The sequence below is a fragment of the Ischnura elegans genome, chromosome 6 (assembly GCF_921293095.1).
Source record: "Ischnura elegans chromosome 6, ioIscEleg1.1, whole genome shotgun sequence".
NCBI classification, from domain to species: domain Eukaryota; kingdom Metazoa; phylum Arthropoda; class Insecta; order Odonata; family Coenagrionidae; genus Ischnura; species Ischnura elegans.
In genome coordinates this window covers 81,097,691-81,119,621 of record NC_060251.1, presented here as the reverse complement: position 1 = coordinate 81,119,621, position 21,931 = coordinate 81,097,691, and the positions used below count along the sequence as shown (strand labels likewise).

The window sequence follows — 21,931 nt, the reverse complement described above, 5'->3', positions numbered from 1 at the left end:
CTACAAATGTTTTTGAGATATAGTCTGAAGCTTACCCCTCCCACTAAACCTTCCCAAAATTTACCCGCATCCAAATGAAAATTTTCTTTGGCTATGGCCTAGAAGAGATTGAGAGGTGACTAGATATGTGGTTACTTTCTGGCCAATTTGCAATGAATTACATTTTATTCAGATTTATACTCTAGCTATGTCACAATTTAAATGACTTCCTCATCTCTTTAATGCCTTTTCTATAACTACAATACAAAAAGAATGTCAGTGCTTAATTGACTGATTCGTACAATCTTACGTAGATTTTTAAAAATTCGAATATGAAATATTACTAGCAAATTTCTTTCTTTACTTTTCTAACACTTACGTCATTGATAAAAAAGTTCATCTTTGTTGCTTTCCCTCATGTGCCACTTGAGAAAAATAGTCTTTCTTAAAAATCATTAAAGCACCTGGCTAATGGATTGGCCTGTGGCTTGAAATAAGTAAAGAAAATGTACACAAGAGGGCATGAATATATTTTTACTCCAGAATATCACAAGTTCAAAATATCAATTGTAAAACTCTTATGATCATTGCCATTCAAAAAAGCTTTTGAGCAAGGAAAAGAGTTTTTTATTAAATGCATAAAACACTTAGAGGCAATAAGACATGACACCTTGACAGGCTGATGGCACGGAGGACCATGCCAACCAATTAAACCCAGGTTTCCAAGAACAACCCATCTATGGCTGGGTGATGAGAAATACGCTGCAGCATGATCATGGATTCAGGAAAGAGGTTAGCAAGGATGAGTCAGACCATTGTGCATTGTCAAAAATTAATTGCCAGACAATTTACGATGCAGTAACCTCATGAGTTCCCCAAGAGTCAACTGCTGCTGGATGTGGTTCAGTGATCACGCATTGAGATCACCATCCATGATGCTTGGAAGCCAGTAGCACTCAGCCCCGGTAAAAGCAAGTGGCATGTGATCAAGCCATCGCACATCATGCATGTGGTTCTTAGAAACCAGGGCTTCAATCCTGTACATCAGACTTGTGGAACCAATCCACAGATTTAGTCTGAATGCATTAATTATAAATTTAACAATAATTATTATTACCAAAACAAATTTCAACCTGACCCCATCTTTGTTCACAGACGCCCTTCTGGAAGACCTCCAAACTAGTGTATCCAGACCTGGATCAGCTGCTGGAGGAAGCCTCAGTCGATCTGGTAGCAGAGGGGCTGGCTCCATCAACGGCCCACTGCCAACAGGGACCTCTCCAGGAACAATGGCTTCAACACGCACATACAGAGAGGTAATAGATGCAGGGATGTATCCTCAACATGGAGTCATCACAAAGGCGAGAATCTATTTTTTTTATTATTTCAAGCAGCTTGAAAGACACGGATTTGTTTGGAATGGAATGCTCTTCTTCACTGTCATGGGCATGCAAAGTATGTACAATTTCCTGTCACTCTTTGCTTTGATGCAAATGAGAGACTTCTTATCTACTTTCTGGCTAAGTATATTTCATCACAGATCTTGAGAGAGTGCTGTCTCCAACTGCCCAACGTCATCAATTTTCTTCTCAAACAACCAGATGCATACCTTGAGGCTGGTATAGTTTCTTCATTACAAATCCAATATAAGGATCTTGTCCATGTTTATACCCTCATATATTACTTCAGAGCAATCATAACAGAATTTCAACACTTGAGGCTTAACTGTGGTGGAAAAGGATCAAAATCAGTCTTGGTTTGAAATTCGCTAAAAAGTAGGTACCTATATATATTAAGATTGATTTAAAAAAAGAGAGAAATATGTACTTCATTTTGCAGAATTTACTTAAGTTAAAGTGTAACTTTGCAAAATACATACATTCTCTGAGGATAACAAAATGTAAACTATATTCATACTCTTTTTTTACCTCAATATGCATTTAAGTCCATGTATGAATATTGTATTTCCATAAAACGAAGGAATCTTAATGAATAAAAATAACATGGAATAATGTAAGTTTAAGAAATAAATCAAGTATCTTCAAATACTTAAACAACATGCAAAAATGCTATGTATAAATCCATATTCACCTATAATTTTTCATATTCAGTGAAATAAAAATGCTGTGAATAGCAATACAACACTAAATGCATGAAAACAAATGTTAAAACTTCTACTGGAACTCTATAGAAGCTGACTGACTGAATATCTCTTTTAATAAGTTACTTTATGAACTGGGGTACTTCTTTGGCCTTTTTAATTTCTGGCTTAGAGCTGTATTTTGCATGCAATGTAATAGATTTCTTATTAATTTTGTTTTACTAATCAGGACGTTAACTCCCTTAATTGATGTGGTTTTAAGAGCCTGAGCTGTAATTGACAAATGTGCTTATGTGTGCACTTGCATTAATGCATGCATGTAATGTACTAATTTGCATGAATGAAGTAGGTAGCCCTCTGCTTTGGCAAATGATTATTTCTACTTGCAATGTGGGAATTGGCTTACTCCCTTGTATGTATTGTATCAGTGAAGTCTTCACAGCTCTTCCATCTGGTCAGGCAATTTATTCCTGCAATGAGTTGGAAGTGCCACAATGATTTCACTTATGACAGTTATTTTGTTATTTTTCAATCATTCAAGAATATAATTATAATTATAAGAAGGAATAGATTTATTTTGCTAGCTATTGCCATTAACACAACTTTTTAAAGTAGGTATGCTTGTAGTACAAGTGCCTTAAATGGAAATTTTTGTCTGCATTAGTCTGAATTACCTATATCATAAATGCACTGCAACTAGCCTGACTTCATTCTGTAGTCAAATGACCACATTCTGTCATGAATTGGCTCTCACTGAATACAAGCTGACTTGAATAAGCTAATCAAACGAGTCAGACCAATTGGCCTGGATTTGTTAGATTACTAAGCCAATATTGAATATTTGATGACTATTAACCACATCAACTGATATCAGGAAATTGAAAAAATTCCTTGTGTTGTAAATACCTAATTTGTTTGTATGCTCAAGTATACTTTTTAAACACATACTAAACCAATGAAAATGTTTAAAAATACTTTAGAATTCACCTAGGAATTGGTAATTGCTCATAGTAATAACTTCATTTCATAATGTAATACCACAGCAAAAGAATTTTACAAATGTGTGTACATAACATTAAATCTAGAGTAAATTTAGACACAATATAGACATAGACATTGGTGTATAATGTCAATGTACAAAAATTCATCATTAATGGGCAAATTAAATATTAAAAGCTTCATTGTTTTAATCACAGTTTAGAACATCACTATCTAATGGATCAAGTAGAATTACCAGAAGCTGATTCACCACACAACTAAAACCCATAAATTCTTATGTAACTTTCTCTAAAATGCTTTAATTTATTCAATAATGACACTAGGTCACACTAGAAACTAACACACTCATCACCCAAATGTCCATTTTAAAAGAAAAATTCACCATCCCTTGAATTCATGGTAATTACATCTTTTTGATTTTCGGAGAAAAGCTAATATTCATGGTGCATTTCTGAACAGGTGAGGACAATTCAGCAACATGGTGTCGCAGGTGAGGCTGGTCAACCTGTCCCTCCAGTGCGTGACTTCAATAACGTGCAATACCTGATGGCTGCCAACCCCACTCACATTGTAGCTGAAAGAGCTGGTAGCCCCATGAACCCAGAATATCAAATGGTAAGGCATCAAAAGAAAGATTCACAGGTACATTGGGATTGTTTGGAAGAATGTTGGGCATGCTCAAAAGTTCTGGGGGGCATTTGGTGTACCCAAAACAGAGAAAACGTTTTCCTTAACTTAGGCCCTAAAGTCTTGTAAAACAGTGAGCTTTTTTATCATATTTGATGTGTTTTTTCTTTAGTGTTATTACTACAGAGTTGACTGTCAAGTTAAATGTACCCTAATCTTCAGAAAAATGTAGCTTTACAGCAATTTTCAGAGTTAATACAAATGGCAAACACCTTTCATAAGTTCTTCCAGCGAGAATATTGGGAGCGACGATGCGTACATCCGAACCTAACTATTTTCATCAAAATAATCCCATATTCTTTGTTCCCCCCTGCCAACAAAAATTGCTGTCCATTTTTGTTCAAATCCATTGTTTAACTTTCATCGTCACACAGAGATAATCACAAGCTGCAGTACATATTTGTCTCCTGGAGTGTTTGCAAGCGAGCTACTGCATAAACTGTGTGCAGTGCAGTGATATCATGAAGAGAGTTACGCTGATGCCATTAACCCTTTTGCTACTAATGACGAAAATATGCAACAGGACGTTTCCTGATGCGGGAGACGACAGCCGCAAATTCTCGTCGGAGATTATTCTACCCAGGAGAACGAATGCGGAAAATATGTTTCCTTACTCTCCCCCTTTTATGATGGTCGCGAGTTCACGAAGTCTTACAATTAGTTTCAGGACCTAACAAAGCAGGACTTAGGCCATGCCTTCAAATTCTGGGAGCGGGTACCCGGACCCCTCGTCTTATATTACCCCTCCTTGTGGTAAAAGACCGTGGTCATTCAATTGTTCATTCAGTCAGTTTTTGAAACAAATATTTGTTCCTTTCCCAAACTAAGTAATGGGTTTTAAAATTATTTTAACGCTTATCATAATCGAGAAAAACTTCATTTTTCAAAGAAATCTTTCGTAAATTCACGAATTTTCAATATTTTGTTTACTTTCATGATGTAAAGTAACTGTGTTTTTATATTTTGGGGGGGTCGGGACCCCTTGCACCCCCCACCCAGGTTACGCCACTGTTTGCATGGAAATGATGCTGTTTTGTTTATGACTGCTTGTTGTTCTGAGCATGGTTAAGTGGGGTTCCGAGCGTTCGAGGTCAGAGATGTCCCTTGTCAGTGAAAATGCATCGGAGATGTGTTATGTGTATGCAAGTGAATTTAAGATATTCATTGATTTTTTTGTCGCTTGTTAAGCTAATGAAGTAAAAACTATGAAAAGAAACATCTTTTCAAATTTTTCTGAAATTATGGGAGGCTGGGCGGGGAATCCTAGATCCCCCTCTTGATCCAACACTGCAATTGCTGGGCACGCTGGGCAACATAAGTCTTTAGAAATTTTTATGAGAAAATACTAAGTTTGATGAATGAATTTGTCATCAGAAAGCTATAAAGCACTTTTATTTAACCTGTCATGGATTTTGGATGGAAAATGATGGTAAGAAATCAGTTTTAAAATTTTATTTTGTATGAGATTTCTCATTATTTTGTATTCCCATAAATTTCAAATAATAACTGGAAAAAAGCATTTTCTGACTGTTTATGCCAATGAAATAGTATTTTCAAAGTACATATAACCAATGAGATGTTGACATGGAGAATATCATTTTGAAATCATACATTTGGAAACCGCAACATATTTTCAGGACTCGATCGAAATTAGACTGAAAAAATTAGGATAAAAAACTCACATTCCACCCCTTCATTATCATAGAGGTTGATGGCTGGTCCAGTGGTGTTGCATGGGGGTAGGTCCGGGTGGTCTGGACTCCCTCCTCCCCCTGAAATATAAAACCACAATTTCTTTCCTTCATAAAAGAAAATAAAATGTTGAAAAATCATGAATTTACAAAAGATTTCTTTGTCAGATGAAGTTTTTTTCAATATTGATAAGTGTTAAACTTAGTTTAAAACCCTTTACTTACAGTCCGGCCGGCGAGTGTTATCCGATGACAGTTCTAAGGAGGGGCAGAGAACCCTGCGCCAGCACGGTTTGCAGCCAATCACTGTCCCCCAAATGCACCTCACACCCTCGCCCATTCATACAATGTTGTCACATGCATATGAAGCACTGAAACAAGCCTGAACCACCAAAACAAGCCCTTTCTTCGGATCACCAAAACAAAGGATTCTTCCTTTGGATCCTGCACGCTCGTCGTCCCTTCCGACTCCTTCCTTCACAGAACCTTTTTGTTAACATGTGACGTGGGCGTTTCTCATTCTTACCAGGCAACATTGCCCCCTACCCCAAACTAGACCCTTCCAACTGCCATCGGACAAATCTCGGCGTCCAGACTGTAGTACCCTGTTTTTAAAAATTTTCACCCTGGTTTTGAACTCCATCCCCCCCTCTACACTCCCCCTCGAACGAAATTCCTGGCTACCCCACTGGGCTGGTCTTCCAATTATCCCAGCTATACATTTATTGAGGTGGATTGAGGGGTATTACTTGGCAGATGACTTGCAAACACTGCAAATTTTTACCTCCAAGAAGGGACATTCTCAGCATAATGAAAATTTCAACTCCTTGAGGTTTATATGTAGATAATATAGATCTGAATATATTTTTCCCCATTAATAATTGTATTTTATCTTCTTCACAGAGTCCAGGAAACGTGGGAGAACAAAAAACTGTCACAGCATACAAGACCATTTCCTACCAATACAATACTAGTGATGCTCAGCATACTCACCCAGGTAATACAATTTGGTGGGGAAAGTACATATTTTTTTAATACCGTTGAAAACCATGGAAATTTAATATTTTTTCTTGGCATGCGTACTTTAATTGAGACAAAATAGGAGTTTGAAGGATTAATATCTACAAAACCAGTTTTTTGATTGGCTTCGGCAATCATCAATAGGGAAGAGATGTGATTCCTTCTAACTTCAATTGGTATTTCGGTTTCCTGTCTTCAAACAACATTGTTTTTTTTAATAATTTTATCACTCTATCTCTTTCTCTCCATTTATACCATTTAAATACATATATTTACTATTTGCATGGTGATTTATGGCATTGGATGAATGACATACATGGGAGGTAGAAATTTACTGAAAAAAAAATTAATTTACGCTTGACCAGAACTTTAACCAAAAACTCACTTCTATTTGACTAATAAGTACATTACAAGTTACCCCATCGAATCACCATTTATTTAAAGTGAATTTCCATGGGTGCTTATCAAACAACCTTTTTGAGCCTTATACTCAGTGTAAACTGGTTATATATCTGACGAGATTATCGTGTAAGTTAATGAACCTGGATTTTGCCTGCATATTGAATATCATCAAATTATTTTTCATTAATTTTCTTTTGGTTAAAATTTTATTGATAAGGAGATCTGGGTTCAAATCCTTATGAAGCAATAGGAACTTTGAACAGAAAATGTCAACCTTTTGGGCATACATATATATTTATAACTGTGCACAAGAATGTGCAGTAGTCTCTAGAATTATATTGACATGTAATGGTTAAGGAATTCAATAAACCTTATTTTACATGTGTAAATAAGTTGAAAAATAATCCTTTTGTTGCAGGCTCACCTCCTCATGAAAATATCACAGTGCAGCCACTGCCTCCACCTCCAGTGTTGAGCCCAAGTGCAACGCCTCCCGCACAGCGTAGGCATCGGACACCTTCTGGATCAGGGAAGGTTGATGTCCAGCTCCGTCAGAATCTCAATGAGCTGGATAATTTGCTGGATGACCTCAACCATGCTCAACGTGCAGCAGCTCTCAGAGCCCAAACAGCCAGCCCAACTGGCAGATCCAAAAGATCTCCTTCTCCAGGTTAGATTAGGGAGAGATATGTTTTCAATACCTATTGTCATAACTAACACTGCCATCGATCCCACCCAATGTTTGACATGCAGGATATGTTCCCGAGAGATATAACCCTTTTACTGCGAGCCCATTTCGGGTGGTATGTGCGAAGACTGCCAAGGCTATTTACCGGAATTAGCAACATTTCAGATTTTAAAATTTTTCAGATACTTAATTTTATTTAATGCATCTAGATTTTTTCCCAGTACTTAAGATATATTTATTTCTTATAACCATCAATAGATTATGGGGGTTTACTTAAATTACAGCTGTTGAAAAGGCCACAATCACGAAAGAAAGTAAAATAAGTTGGGCCGATAAATCGGCCCCTGGCAGTTTTCGCTCAACCAGCAAGGGCCGATATATTGGCCCAGTGGCAGTATAAGGGTTAATGAGGTTATAATGAAATAGTATAATTGTGTTTTTAAGTACTTCTCATTAGGGCACCATTTTATACGGAAACAGTTTGATTCGTACCATCACACAAGGTTTTTTTTCTCCTGATGGAGTATAAAATTGGGTAAATATTGATATAAAATGGGGTTAAAAACGTTTTAACCCTTTTAGTGCCAGCCTATTTTGCCCGGTATGCTGAAGAATGCCAGGGATTTTTTTGGCAATTTTTTTAGGTTTGTGCTTGAAAATTTACATAAAGCCTAATATGAATTTTCAGAAACTATGTATTTTTTTTTATTTGCTCCCAAAACTTACGGGTATGTTAAAGCATGACAGATACTAAAAATAGTTACCAAATCTACATGAAATTCAAAAAATAAAAGGCGGAAGAGTAGTATAAACCTGGCCGATAAATCGGCCCTTAGCACTCTTCGCACATACCCCCCGGGCCAATGGATTGACATTATGAGGGTTAAAATTCACAATTTCCATGATTTATTTTTTCAATTTCTTGGGGAAGGTCTGGACCTCTTTTCCACTAGGAGGTATTCAATACCTCCCAGACCACCTGGAAGCCAGTCCCCCACAAAGTTTTACAGCATTTAACATCATTAATTACAAGTGGTTTTCTACCAGTTAAAGTAAGATCTTATGGCATATTTTGTGATTCACCCAGATGTTACCAATTCACTCATTGAGCAACCTTTTTTCAATTACAAGTGTGGCATATTCTCTTTCATTATATATTTTAATCGTATGTATGTATTATCTTCCTCCCACTTCCATGCCCAACACTTCACAACTTTTAACATCCAACCCCGATCAATACTCACTATATCCAAACCTTCATTTTTCCCTCCTATCTGAACTATAAGCTTCCTCTCCTAGCCCACACTGTATAGAACTTAGCTCTTTCTCTTCATCCACGCCACCTCCATTCTTCTCCATGTATACAACTTAAACACCCTCAGCCTTTTCTTGTGGGGAATTTTTTGAAGTCCCCTTCTCGGAAATTTTCCCTTGGAAGTATACCTCCCTTGGACTATCTGCCAATCTATGGAAAACTCACCCTGTGGACTTAGCGGCAGGACTTGAGTTGAATGTCCTTTGCATTGAAGTCTGCAGGGTAAGTTTTCTGTGGAGGGTAATGATTATATGCCCAAGGAGGTAAGGATAGTAGGTCTAAGGCTTTCCAAGGTAAAATTTGTGAAGGGGGGGTACTAAAAATATTTCTTCCTTTCTGGGTACTGTATTTTACTCTGTACTATACTCACTAAATACTGCATTTTTTATTTCAATTTTCAAACTCAGTTATGCTCCACCCGTTCAAATACATACTATTTTTCACCTTAATGCTGAGCCTCTGAAGTTTTCCCCTGACCAGAATCTAATTTACCTGACATTTCCCTGATTGGAATGAATCCTGATGGAGGCATTTCAGGCTCCATCTCACTAAAAATTATGCCAATCCAACTGGTATATCAAAAAGATCTTCTCCAGGTTTTCTTTGGGATAAAATTTTAGAGTAAGATTGAGCAAAATTACCTGGATATCTGTACCAATGTATTGCAGAGTGAAGGAGAGATTTTAGTCCTGACTCTATCCTAGCAAAGGGAATTTATGTCACATATTATCCATCTGCAAAACCATTGAACCTGTTACTGAGCCCACCCCAATGACAAATGGTCTGATTTACTCCCATTACATACCTGGCATAATTGCTACCTATATTTTCATTGACTTTGTTTTTTTATTGAAACTTTTTCATTACAGGCCCACCTGAAGTTGTCCGTGGAGCCAGAGGGATTGACTCTTCCCTGCTGTGAGTAGGGCCAAATCTCCAAATAATCATTTCAAGACTGCATGATTGAATAACTTCCCTTCTCTTTCAAAAAACAAAAATTCAGAATGATATTTTACTTACATATCTTGTGCATGCTTTCTTACACTGATTTATTTGATCAAACGATTTAACAAATTAGACTAAATTTTATTTTCCTTTATTTCTATATTCTTGTGCATGAAAATCCATCATCCTGCTTGTATTTAGCATACCATATGAGAGAGTATGTAAGTTACTAATTTTTTATGAATAGGTATATCATTTATCTCCATTATGCATGCAAAGTCACTTCTAAAAATGGATCACAAATCAAGAGTATTCAACAATTATGCATACATTTTTTTTTTTATAGTTGTATTAACCATCAAGTAGAGCAGAATTAACTTATTCTTACCCTAAAGTAGTTTCCCCCAAATTGTAGAATTCGGCCCTCACCCATTTTTTAAATAAATTTTATATCTCGATTTTTCTGTGACACTTTCAATAGGGAATAATCAGGGATGGGAATTTACGAGGGCTATACCAAAGTGCACGTGCAGTGACAGCATATGCACTTTAATAAATTCTGAAATTAAAATAACTATTTCTTAATTCTACACTAGTTTCCCTTTTTCAAGATAGAGTGAGGAAAGCGTGAGTGGAAAGCACATTTAATAAAATTTAATTTGATAAAATAAAAATAAAATAATTTAGACATTGAATCTCAATCCTTGGAATGACTACTTATCACCATTCAGCAAGGTTCCACGTTCTTTGAATGCTTCTCACCTAAATCTACTAGTTTCACCACTATTATATTTCTGTTAACATATTCATGAGTAGCCGACATTAAAATTATTAGATTCTTGCAGGTAAAAAATGTAGAAACAATAATACTAAATACATATTTTTAATTAGTAACAACTTTGCTTATTTCCCCAAATAACCTTCACTTACTGAGAGACCAAACCTCTCCTAGCCAGGAAGAATTCTGTCTACTTATAAAAAAGAGATTGGATGCTTATGTTAAAAAAATGAAATACCTAGATTTTAATATGCATTAATCACAACATTATTGTCTAAGCTACTACCTGCTGTCAATCATAATTGGTAAAGGGATTTGAAACTATGGTGCATTAAAGAACACTCGATAAAATCACCAGCAATAAATTAACCAATCTTATAAGTGCATGACCCAATGACTAGTTCCTCATCGTACTTGATATAATATGTGAATATTTTATGGAAAATAATGTAACCCAAAATGTGGAGGATCTTGCTTTTTACTTTTTTTTTAATTTCAAAAAAGAGCTTTATTTGAAAATATGTTTGCACATTCATAGTCTTTTCTGTAACAACCTTTGAATAGGTGCTTCATATCCTAGAGCTTCTGTATTTTTTTGTTTTTTGCAAGGGAAGGGATAGCTAACAACAAATCTCGTTTGGGAAAGAAAATTCACAAACATGCATTTAACAATTAAGAAAATAAAATTTGCTTAGCTATCCTTTGAATTAAGAAATATCCAACCATTTGTCCATCATCCAATCCTCAAATGTTCACTGCTACAGGGAAGAACCCTTGGATCACAGCACACCCATTAACCGTCATGTCACCCAGACGGTGAGAACCTATCGCTACGACACCCGCTACGGAGGGGGAGACTCACATGATGGTCCCCACCAAGAGGGTCCCCCAACCCCAGGACGTCACTCACTGCCGCGCCAGATACATGGCACCCCAACACCTCCGAGGGATGTCCACTATACGTCCGAACAACGCCATATGCAGCCAACGCCTCCACCGAGCCACACAACAGTCCGCACCTATACTTATACAAGCCCCGGAGGCCCTCCTCCACAGACTCCTCCACCATCCAGGGGACGCAGCATCCCCAGAGGCCAGGAGTCGCCATCCCCTGCTCGGCACCACCCACCAACCCCGGTTCAAGACGATGACGACGACAGGAGTGGGCCAAATGATCCACTCATGCCTGGGAACCCACGCAGAACCACCACCACTACCACCGTGCGCACCTACACATATCAGCTTCCAGGATCTTCCCCAGGACCTGATCATCGCCCGGATCCACAACCGATCCCAGCTCCCCCTCCTCCGGCTGAGCACTTGACTTACCACGTGACACCACGGCAACCTCAGCCTCCACAGGTGACTGAATTGAGACCTCAGCCCAATCCCCAAACAACAGTGGTCACCTACAAGTTCACCACATCCTCTGGAGGGCCTCAGCCAGGAATACCAGAGCCAAATGACAGGTCACCAAGGCCTTTCCCAGTTGACGAAACTGATACGCTGCCATCTCCGCAACAGCCACCCAAGCGCTTGGATGACCTTATGGCCTCCTTTGGGGACACCTCTGTAAGTATATTCTCACATTTTGAATTGAAATTTAAAAAGGTACTGCTATGACTATGAGATCGGACCTGTTGGCAGCCACAAGATCAAAAACCATTAATTAAATATTTAGCCTTTTAGTATCATGGGATGGAACATATTTTTACTTCACCATCTACTCAAGGATGCTATACTTTGAAACGTTCCAAGGGTAAAATAAGAGGTGCACTGAGCACAGGCACCAGCATGGGTTTCACTTTTTCAATTGTTGCTGGGACAGGACTGCTGTACCTTGTGATAATTATTGTATCTCAAATTAATTTTGGGCTCCATGTGATATGTTATGCAAAAGAGGATAATTCTTCTTCTTCTAAGTAATCAACCCTTGGGTTGGTTTGCAGCAGTCTCTCCATCTCTGTCTGTCCTCCGCCAGCCTCTTCAGCTCTAGGTAGCTGTTGCAGCCCATGTCCTTCAGGAGGATAATAACACTATAAAATTCAGTAAAACTTCTCCAAATAGCCACCTTTCTATCCTGTATTCACTTCTGTAAATGACTATGGGAACGAAATTATTTTTTCGTATCATCCCAAAGTAGCCATGTCCAGCTCTTTGTTGTTCCTGCTCCTCTCCGTCCAAATCACCATTTCCATTCTCGAAGGCTTCTAGTCTTCTCTTGTCCGCCTTCCTAAGAGTAGTGGCCCTTTAATTCTAAGGAAAGATTTGAATGCTACGAAATATGTGGCTACATACATGGTATTCTAAAAATTTCACCGAAAATACAATCAATGAATCTTGCATGGTGCCTAACTAATGTGTTGATGACAAAATATTTATTTATTCTAGCCAATTGAGCCACCTCAGCAGCGGCCCGAGCCACACCCAGTGACAACAACTCGCTACACTGTGGAAGAGAAGGTTGCCTCTCCACCACCTCCAGTGTCAGAGGGCAATGGTGTTGGCCCCAAGGCTGCTGGAACAAGGGCAGCTCCAAGTCCAGATAGGCCCAAGACCACGAACATTGCTGGCCCACCTGTGTACTATCCCCCAGGAGTCGAAATGTTTGCAAAGAAAGATGCACCAGTACAGGTAGAGCAATTGCATTTATTAAAAAAATTACCTCCGTAAAAAGCTAACACATGACAAAGAATCCTCTGATACAATGTTTGAGAGCATATTCATCTCAAAAGATAATCTGTTATATTGTCAATGAAAAAAGAAAACTTAAAGAATTATCAAAATTGATAAAGAAAGAGCATATAAAAACTAGAAGACATTGTTAATAAACAATAATTAAAATAAGGTCAAATACTTTCAAACTAAGTACCTCATTTAGAAGAGACATCATGTGATCATTCATGCATCATTGAAATGCTTACAGTGTAGTAATAATTTGACTCACAAATATTTGAATCTGTTTTTCTAACCACTATACAATTAACCTCAGCAGGTTGGTCAACCAATCAAAGCAGTAAAATTCTTGCATAATTGCTGGTTTTCCGGGGAAATTTTACAAAATTCCAAATTAATCTTGCATGATCACTGCAATAGATAAGAGTTTTAAAACACCCAAAATTATTTCAATACTTTTAAATAATACGATACATATTATGCACTATTTTACATTCCTAATTTAAAGACTTCATTTTATGCCAGCCAGAGAGCTGCTTTGACCTCATAAGTATATGTTGACAACACCTGGCATTCTATTCTTTGTATTTTTTAATCTTACTAGAGTCAAGAGTGTTAGACATTTCGATTCTGTTGTCTGACATTCTACGCTTCCATGCAGCTGTAAAAAGTCTACTAAGCTACTGCACCGAAAATTACCACAAACACATTTTACGCCAGAAAATGGGTGTTGAACTGAAAATTTTTCATATGAAATGAATTTGAAATAAAAGAAAATTGATAATATGAGGTGTAACTTGGTGATTCAGCTTCATGTTGAATAAAAAACCTTGTAAATTTCAAATAAATGAATTTGCACCTGAATATGTCGCACAGCAACGAAACTGGTCATTATTAAATTCATTTATGTGAAATTTACAAGCTTTTTTAATGAAAATGAAATAAAAGATTTTGAAATTCCAGTTTGGACTAAAAACACATTAATAGTAATTCATGCATAGTTTCAGGGTCTAAAAATTCACTGCTAATTCCCGATTTTCCTGTCACTGGACACTAGGCCGGCCCTTATTTTTCAGAATTGAGAAAAGTTATGTTTTCCTAGTCTCAAAATGGTCCAAATGAGGTTCATATTCACGCGTTAAAATTTGGTTACTTTAAAATAACGGCAACCCGTGCCCCAAGGGCCCTAAGTACTGAGGGCCCTCAATTTAGATTTTTGGGGCCAAAAAAGTGCTATTTCTATGTAAAACGTGAAAGTAAAGTTCTTAAGGCCGTTTTTCTGTTTGTTTTGACCTATCTCTAAGCGTTTACGAGATATCGTCCGTCGTAACGCAATCCACCCCCCAGGGCGCTACCCCGCACCGCGGCGCCGCTGAGGCACGGCCCGCACCACTTACTAGAGACTTCCCCTCCACCCCCTCCCCTCCACCCCCTCCCCTCCATCGGCAAAGACCTTGCTCCTGAAGGCAAGATTTACATGCTAGTGGTATTGAAGAATTGAAAAGGTTGTTCCTCTTGTGTCATGATTAATGTTTTTTAAGCCTACAATGTCAATCTTAACCCTTCAACGCCGTCCTATGTACTGTGCGCCGACCCCTTAAACCTTAGTTTGTTGCCACCATACGACCGCGCACCATTACCGCATGATTTGTTTAAAACTGCTCTTTATGTGCAAAATGTTATAACTATTTCATACCATTGTGTTTGTATGAAGGAATGAAAATAATGAGCAGGGCTTCCAGGGCCTTAACAGTTGATAGAAATATTCAAGGAATAAGAAACGAGGCAGTCAGTTCACATTTGTAGATCAATGTGGAGAGATAGTTATTTCTTTGTACAGTGCGCAAAGGATAGGAAGTGCTAAGTTTTTTAGGATTTAAGGAGAAAAGTGGTGAAAAAACTAGTTTATCATGAATACACGTGACGTTCATTTTATGAATAGGCTAACAAGAAAAAGTATGAAATCAAGACTAAATTCAGGCAGTGAACTGGTTGGAAAGGAAAGTGAAGAAATACTTGACTTAAAGTTACTTACAGTGAGAGAAGTACTGTGTGTTTTTCTATAACCTAATGGGTTTGAAATGTATAAACTTAGTGCTAGAAAAACAGTAAGAAAAGCGTTTCATCCATGGACCAAAACGAGAATTCCTGTTATTACGGAAAATAAGGCGATTGAAAAGTTAAAAAATTACTCAACAAAGGGATAAACTTGCGACGACATAAAGAGAGAATGGAATCTACTGTGGAAATTTAAGGAAGAGAATCTTTCACAACAAAACTTGATGAATTGTTTGACATTGCAAGGGGCGGTGCCATTGAATTTTTGACGCACGTAGTTAATCTCTCGGATAACTTTGCGTGGGATGAAGAAGTAAAATTCTTATGCAATCGAATAGGAGCACGAAATTCAGTTATTGGTGGAATAGATTTCAATATGCTCAAGAAGAAAGAAAAAGGTGTGGTTCTCCGCTCCTTGTGCTGCACCTGCTCCCAACAGTGACTTTCAGATCCTAAAATTACGAAAGTGTGAACCTGGACATAGCGAAAGGAGTACAAAAGAGGTTTTCAATCCACTTGTGGTACCTGAATGAGGAGTTGGTAGGTTTTTCATTCTTTGACGATTCCTTTTCTGGGTGTGAATAGGAAAACACGATATGCCATATGATTACACGTGAGGGAAATATGATCCACCAAAGATGGCATTCTATGAACGTAGAGACCTGACCACAGTATCTATATCAAATTTTGCCACTACTAATTCGAGAAAGCTATTTAATGCATTGGAAATATGAACTGCATTCTTTGATGTGCCCACGCAAGAATGGTATAAACATCCTGATTACAAGAAGGATTTGCAAATTATTCGGGGTCTTCAAGCACTAGATGATTGTGCAGAGAGAGGTGTGAAAACAATTCAAGATTTTAAGCCAACCACGTAGAGGGAAGAGAGCTTTCAAAATTAATTACTAACAATAAGAGTGAATTTTCATCGTAGCACAACCCCTAACGTCCGCAAGTACACTTTAAATGCCAAATATGGGGTGTCAGTGAAAGATTAGAAATATGGAAATGTATTTTGTTTTGGTTAATATGTACTGAAATTCAAAGACAGGTGAAATTACGAGTAAATTGATTACTTTGATTGGAAGTATTGTCATGGCAATTAAACTCTTTCTAACGTCAGCACATTTCTTCAAAGACTACATCTTGCCTTCAGGAGCAAGGTCTTTGCCGATGGAGGGGAGGGGGTGGAGGGGAAGTCTCTAGTAAGTGGTGCGGGCCGTGCCTCAGCGGCGCCGCGGTGCGGGGTAGCGCCCTGGGGGGTGGATTGCGTTACGACGGACGATATCTCGTAAACGCTTAGAGATAGGTCAAAACAAACAGAAAAACGGCCTTAAGAACTTTACTTTCACGTTTTACATAGAAATAGCACTTTTTTGGCCCCAAAAATCTAAATTGAGGGCCCTCAGTACTTAGGGCCCTTGGGGCACGGGTTGCCGTTATTTTAAAGTAACCAAATTTTAACGCGTGAATATGAACCTCATTTGGACCATTTTGAGACTAGGAAAACATAACTTTTCTCAATTCTGAAAAATAAGGGCCGGCCTACTGGACACCCTGCGTAGTTGAGGAGATCCAGAGGACTTTATCTTTTGAATAACCAATGACATTAACATACTATTACCATCCAATTAGTATTTCTGAGCCTAGTTTTAAATACAGTGAGGACCTCATGATGTCTCTTCTGTTGGAGTTACCTAGTTTGAAACTGTCATATGAGACCACTTCTGTCTTTGAGTTTCGAGTGAACTTGAAACGAAGAAAATTTGACGGTTGGCACCACCAGGAAAGTCCCTAGTATGAAGTAAATATTGTACAAATCTTCTAATTCAGTACACTGAATAATTTTCTCTTCCAAAGAAGAATTATGAAGGCGAGGCCTAAATAAGAATTTTATAAGATTCAAATACATAAATCATAGAAATTCATGAAAATTATAGGTGCAGACTTGGCACCTATAATTTTTTAGTGATTTGTTGCACTCAATTTGGTGCACTCCAATCAAATGCCATCTTCTGCAAGTGCGATAGCAATTGAATGATTTCTTCAGCATCCAGCCTTCACTGAGTGTGCTGAAAGCCCTACTTCTTTGCCTTCTCATGACATGTAGTGTCAAGGTAATCATACCTCTATCTACAAGCAAATCATCTTAATTTGTAACAGCTTAACCAATGTTACATCAAACGGTGTCAAACTAGGTAGCCAGAACTACTCTAGGTCAGATAGTGATGGAAACCTACCGATTACCACTCAAGAATGTAGATCCAGCCCAGGCATATCACCAGAGTGGAGGCTGGGGGCTTCAGCAGTTCAACTAGGAACTTAATAATGCAGACACATAATAATTTTTCTTCCCTCCAAGAAAATGCAAGAACAGTATTTGTTTATTTCACAAAAACGTTATGTATAGAAGTGCTCCCATTGCTTCCACTGACACTGTACATTTGGAAGGCCTATTATTGGGTGTAAAATTACTATGGAGGGTAAAGGGGGTACATCCACCCTAAAAGTCTCAGAGAAATTTAAAAAAATATTTAAAATAATTTTTCAAGTTTTGACGTATAAGAACTGTACCTACTTAAAGTTAAAGATTATTTATTAATATCATGGCCTTGAGATGAGTCACTGAATACTTTCCCGAATCCCCCCCACATTGCCTGCGGGGAGGGGTTGCCCTCCAGACCCCTCTATCCCCCCTCAAAGCATATTCCTAGGTCGCGGTCCGTTTCACGCTTCAAGCGATTTGAAGCGACACCGCTCTAAAGGCCGGTCCGTTTCATTCCTTCGCTTTGAAGCGCTTCAAGCAAGACGGTGAAACGGACCGGCATTTCAGAACGGCGGGCATTTCGACTTGGGTTGCTAGGGAGTTGTTGAATGAAAGAGTTTGTTTATAAACATGTTATCAATCAGACATCTCGATCTTACCTTCAATCGCACGGAAATGGAATGTTTTTTCCAATTGCTAACAAATATTCTTAATGGCGAATCGGATACGAGTGATGACGCTAGTACAAGTGAGAGTGAGGAGGAATTGGGAAACGTCGATGAGGTGGATTTATTAGTAATTTATGCCATTAAAATGATGGAGGCGAGGGGAAATCTGGCATTGAAGCCACGGATTCTATCTTACGTAGAAAATGTGGTGGGGAATTACAGTGCACTAACGTTCTCAAGTAATTTCAAGTATTGTCATTGATAAGCCTGATCTTATTTAAAATAATAAATCAATCGTGTGGCGATCAATGCAGCTACCGTTCATGATGAGCGGGTGTTAAAAAAATCACGGCTCTCTTACATTTGAGCCATCAAGAGGAATCCCTTCCCAATGATACCCACATCATTGCAGACTCTGCTAATGGAATCAATGAGCATTTGATGGTACTATTCAGAGATTCAGTCATTTTACGGGTCTTGATGCGAAACGAAAATATTAACTACACTGCGGGATGACTTTGCATCAGAAACTCTTCAATGCTAAGTTTTCGAAGGCTCGAAAAGTAATGAATGATAAAAAAGTAAGAGACAAATTGAAATTAATTATATGTGGAACAGATAACGGTATTCATCTTGGCTTGTTGTGCACTCCATAATAATTGTGAAGAAAGTGGAGGCGAAGCGCCCGATGTAGCTCCAATTGACGTGGAAAGAGTACCGATTAAATTAAATGAAAACATAATTAGGATGAGAGGGGTGAATAAAAGGCAGATAATCATGATTATGAATTACCTCAGGACTAATTACATTTATATATCTAAGAAATTAAATACATTATAATTATAAAACAATAACAAATTACAAGAACTTATTATAAAAATGCATTGAAACTCTTCTTACTTATTTCATATCAATTACGTTAAAAATATTATGAAAACCCAATCAAAAAATGTCACTGATTTAAAAAAATTAGTTTCTTCATCAAATCTATCACTGTTCTTTACAATTCCATTTTCTCCTCGGGCCTTTGACGCTTCTCTTCATCTAATTTTTTCCCTCTCCTCCGTCGCCTTTTTTCTTTTTTCCCTCTCTATTTCGCGCTCCCGCTTGTTATTTTCCTTTTCCTGGGTGATATTTTTAATGAACTCCTCAATTATTACATCGACTCGCCTCTTCTTTGGCATTGCTTGGGAAAAATGAAGTGATAGAGATTACCACAAGAAATAATGTTACTTTAGGGACTTCTAAGCTAATTAATTCAATAAACTAAAGTATCGTCACAGTAAACACACTATTAAATAGAAACATCATGAATAACTATAACGCTAAAGTCATTAACATCTCTTGAAATAATTCATCGTTTGTATTCACTTACTTTCTGCAGATTTTGATGGCCCTTCACGGCATGGCGGCTTCCTTTAACCGATCGGGCATGCACATTTAATATTATTTTTCTCTCCATTACTTTCAATTATTAACAAAAACCTTTCTCAGCTACGATGGTAATGTCTTCTATTCCACAGCTTTATTTATTTATCTCACTAGTGCATAGTAACCGTGATAATATCATGGGAAATTGGCGCAATTTCTCGAATGATTGCAAACGATATATCGCATTCGCTCCAAACACTTCACGTAAATGCTGGGGCGTTTGGAGCTATAAAAGTTGATAATTTATGCTCGCTCCCGGGCCCCACCTCCTGTTCTTCAGAGCCCTCCAAAGCGTGAAACGGACCGACCTGAGGCGCTTGAAGCGTGAAACGGACCGCGACCCTAGTTACACCACTGGGTGTTCATATAGATTTTGTCTGATGAAATCATTTTCTTTCCAGGCAAAGATGAAGGAAAGTGAAAGCTCCTCAAAGGGGGAAAGCAAATCAGGAGCTGCCGGAGCAGCAGTGGTGCCAGTGTGCCTACCTCTTTGCTGTGCTATGCCGTGTGTTATCATGTGATATGTGCCCCCTGTAATCTCATTTGAAACTGTAATTATTTATATACAAACCACATGTAGCTTCAAAAGTTATGCAATTGACATGAAACTACTCAACTCCTGTATGATGGATTCAAGAAGAATGAATTGTAAATCAGAGCATGAGAAGAGAACTGGCTGTGAGTAGTTAGGCACATTTCAATTGTAGTTATAAATGCATGGAATGGTAGAGGAACAGTTCCTGATTGGAGGAGCCAGCTGGTTTACTATCAGTGAAATAACTGAGTTCAGCACTCTGGGAAACAGAGATAATGGATGAAGTTTGTGAATTTGTGATTGATTTTTCAAGGGTTGCCTTCAAAGCTTTTAATAAGTGACCTTTTCAGAGCTTCCAGTACGCAGTGTTCATTTTTACAAAAGGCCTAAAATTGAAGAATGGCAAGAGGAAATATATTTTTCAAAGTATACTGTATGCACAAAGTTTTTATTCATATTAATACTTTATAGTTTTCGTATAACATGATGAGGCCTTCACCTTTCATTCAAAAAATATATTTTTTAAGTCATATTCAAAAAGGTTCTACAGTTCCATGACCTACTGTTATGAACTTGAATAGGGGAGCAGTTACTTTTGCAAAAACTTCAGAAATGCTATTTTCATGAACAATTTCATAAAATGAGATAGAAATGGAGTGGTCATGTCTTTACAGCTTCTGACAATTTTTTATATTATTTATACCAAAAACCAAGCCAACCTTGTGTATAATAAATTTATTGCTGTTACAGCTTATGAGTAACAATACCATTACATTTTGTATAATTGAAGCAATTAAATGCCATTAATGTAATCAAAACAAATGTAAAAATCAATAAGAGTCAAAAACGAGCCACTTATTGGAAAATATTGTAATAATCACAGTTCAATTTGTAAATGTTTATGATGACTCATTTGAATGGCTCTTTTCTCATGCACTCGCTAGGTGCATGATACTGATCAGAACCATCTATGAAAATGCTTTTTTATATGTTATGCATACATGGTCTGAATCAACAAGTTGGATACTTCTTCTGGGTAATTATTAACAATAATAATCACCCAAGAAATATAAATTGAAGTTAATTCTCTTGGTCTGTATATCTACAGAAAGTGAATCAAGTGTATATTTGGAAATATGAAAAAGGGTATTCATTGTTGGATACAACATAGATCTGGCCAATGATAACAGCTGTGAGAAAGAATATGGAATGCATCACATTATATTTTTAAAATTGTGATGAGTACATCATTTCTGTAAATGAATTCAAATTGTACCTCTTTAATAATTAACAGCATGTAACATAATGATGGGCATTGTGGTTTTAAAAAAGTTTAATAAAGTGTTGACATATATCCTTGTAATTAAATGACAACTACAGTGTAAGTGGTGAAAATCTTCCGTAACTCATTGTGATTGCAGAAAAATATTAAAGAAAACTCATCAATTCAATGGGTTCAGCCAGGATTTACTGATGCCATTGAACTGTACCCACGGTTCCTGCTACCATGACGAGGGCAAAAAGGGAGGATAAACCTTGCTCTTGGTCCATCCCCAGCTTATGAGTTGGCATCATTACCTTAAGGGCGAGTGTCAAAATTGGCCTGCCCAAACTATATAAGAGGAGGCATGCCTCAACACCTGGGCCATTTCCGATATTTGTGTTTTTTTTGGGAGCGGACGTCCCAGA

The 21,931-nt window shown here is 37.7% G+C and overlaps 1 protein-coding gene across 3 annotated transcripts in view; it reads left to right on the top strand.

The window, feature by feature from the left end:
• Positions 1–21,596, top strand: part of LOC124161063 (extensin) — a 178,719-nt gene extending 157,123 nt beyond the window's left edge. For 2 of the 3 annotated variants that reach the window (XM_046537235.1, XM_046537237.1), the window contains 8 exons: positions 1,135–1,340; positions 3,539–3,694; positions 6,361–6,454; positions 7,298–7,549; positions 9,752–9,800; positions 11,370–12,177; positions 12,997–13,239; positions 20,109–21,596. In XM_046537235.1, the coding sequence (XP_046393191.1) occupies positions 1,135–1,340; positions 3,539–3,694; positions 6,361–6,454; positions 7,298–7,549; positions 9,752–9,800; positions 11,370–12,177; positions 12,997–13,239; positions 20,109–20,228 (1,928 nt within the window). In that variant the 3' untranslated portion in view covers positions 20,229–21,596. The remainder of the gene's footprint in view (positions 1–1,134; positions 1,341–3,538; positions 3,695–6,360; positions 6,455–7,297; positions 7,550–9,751; positions 9,801–11,369; positions 12,178–12,996; positions 13,240–20,108) is intronic. The other variant, XM_046537236.1, reaches the window with a different exon arrangement.
• Positions 21,597–21,931: the final 335 nt, after the last annotated feature.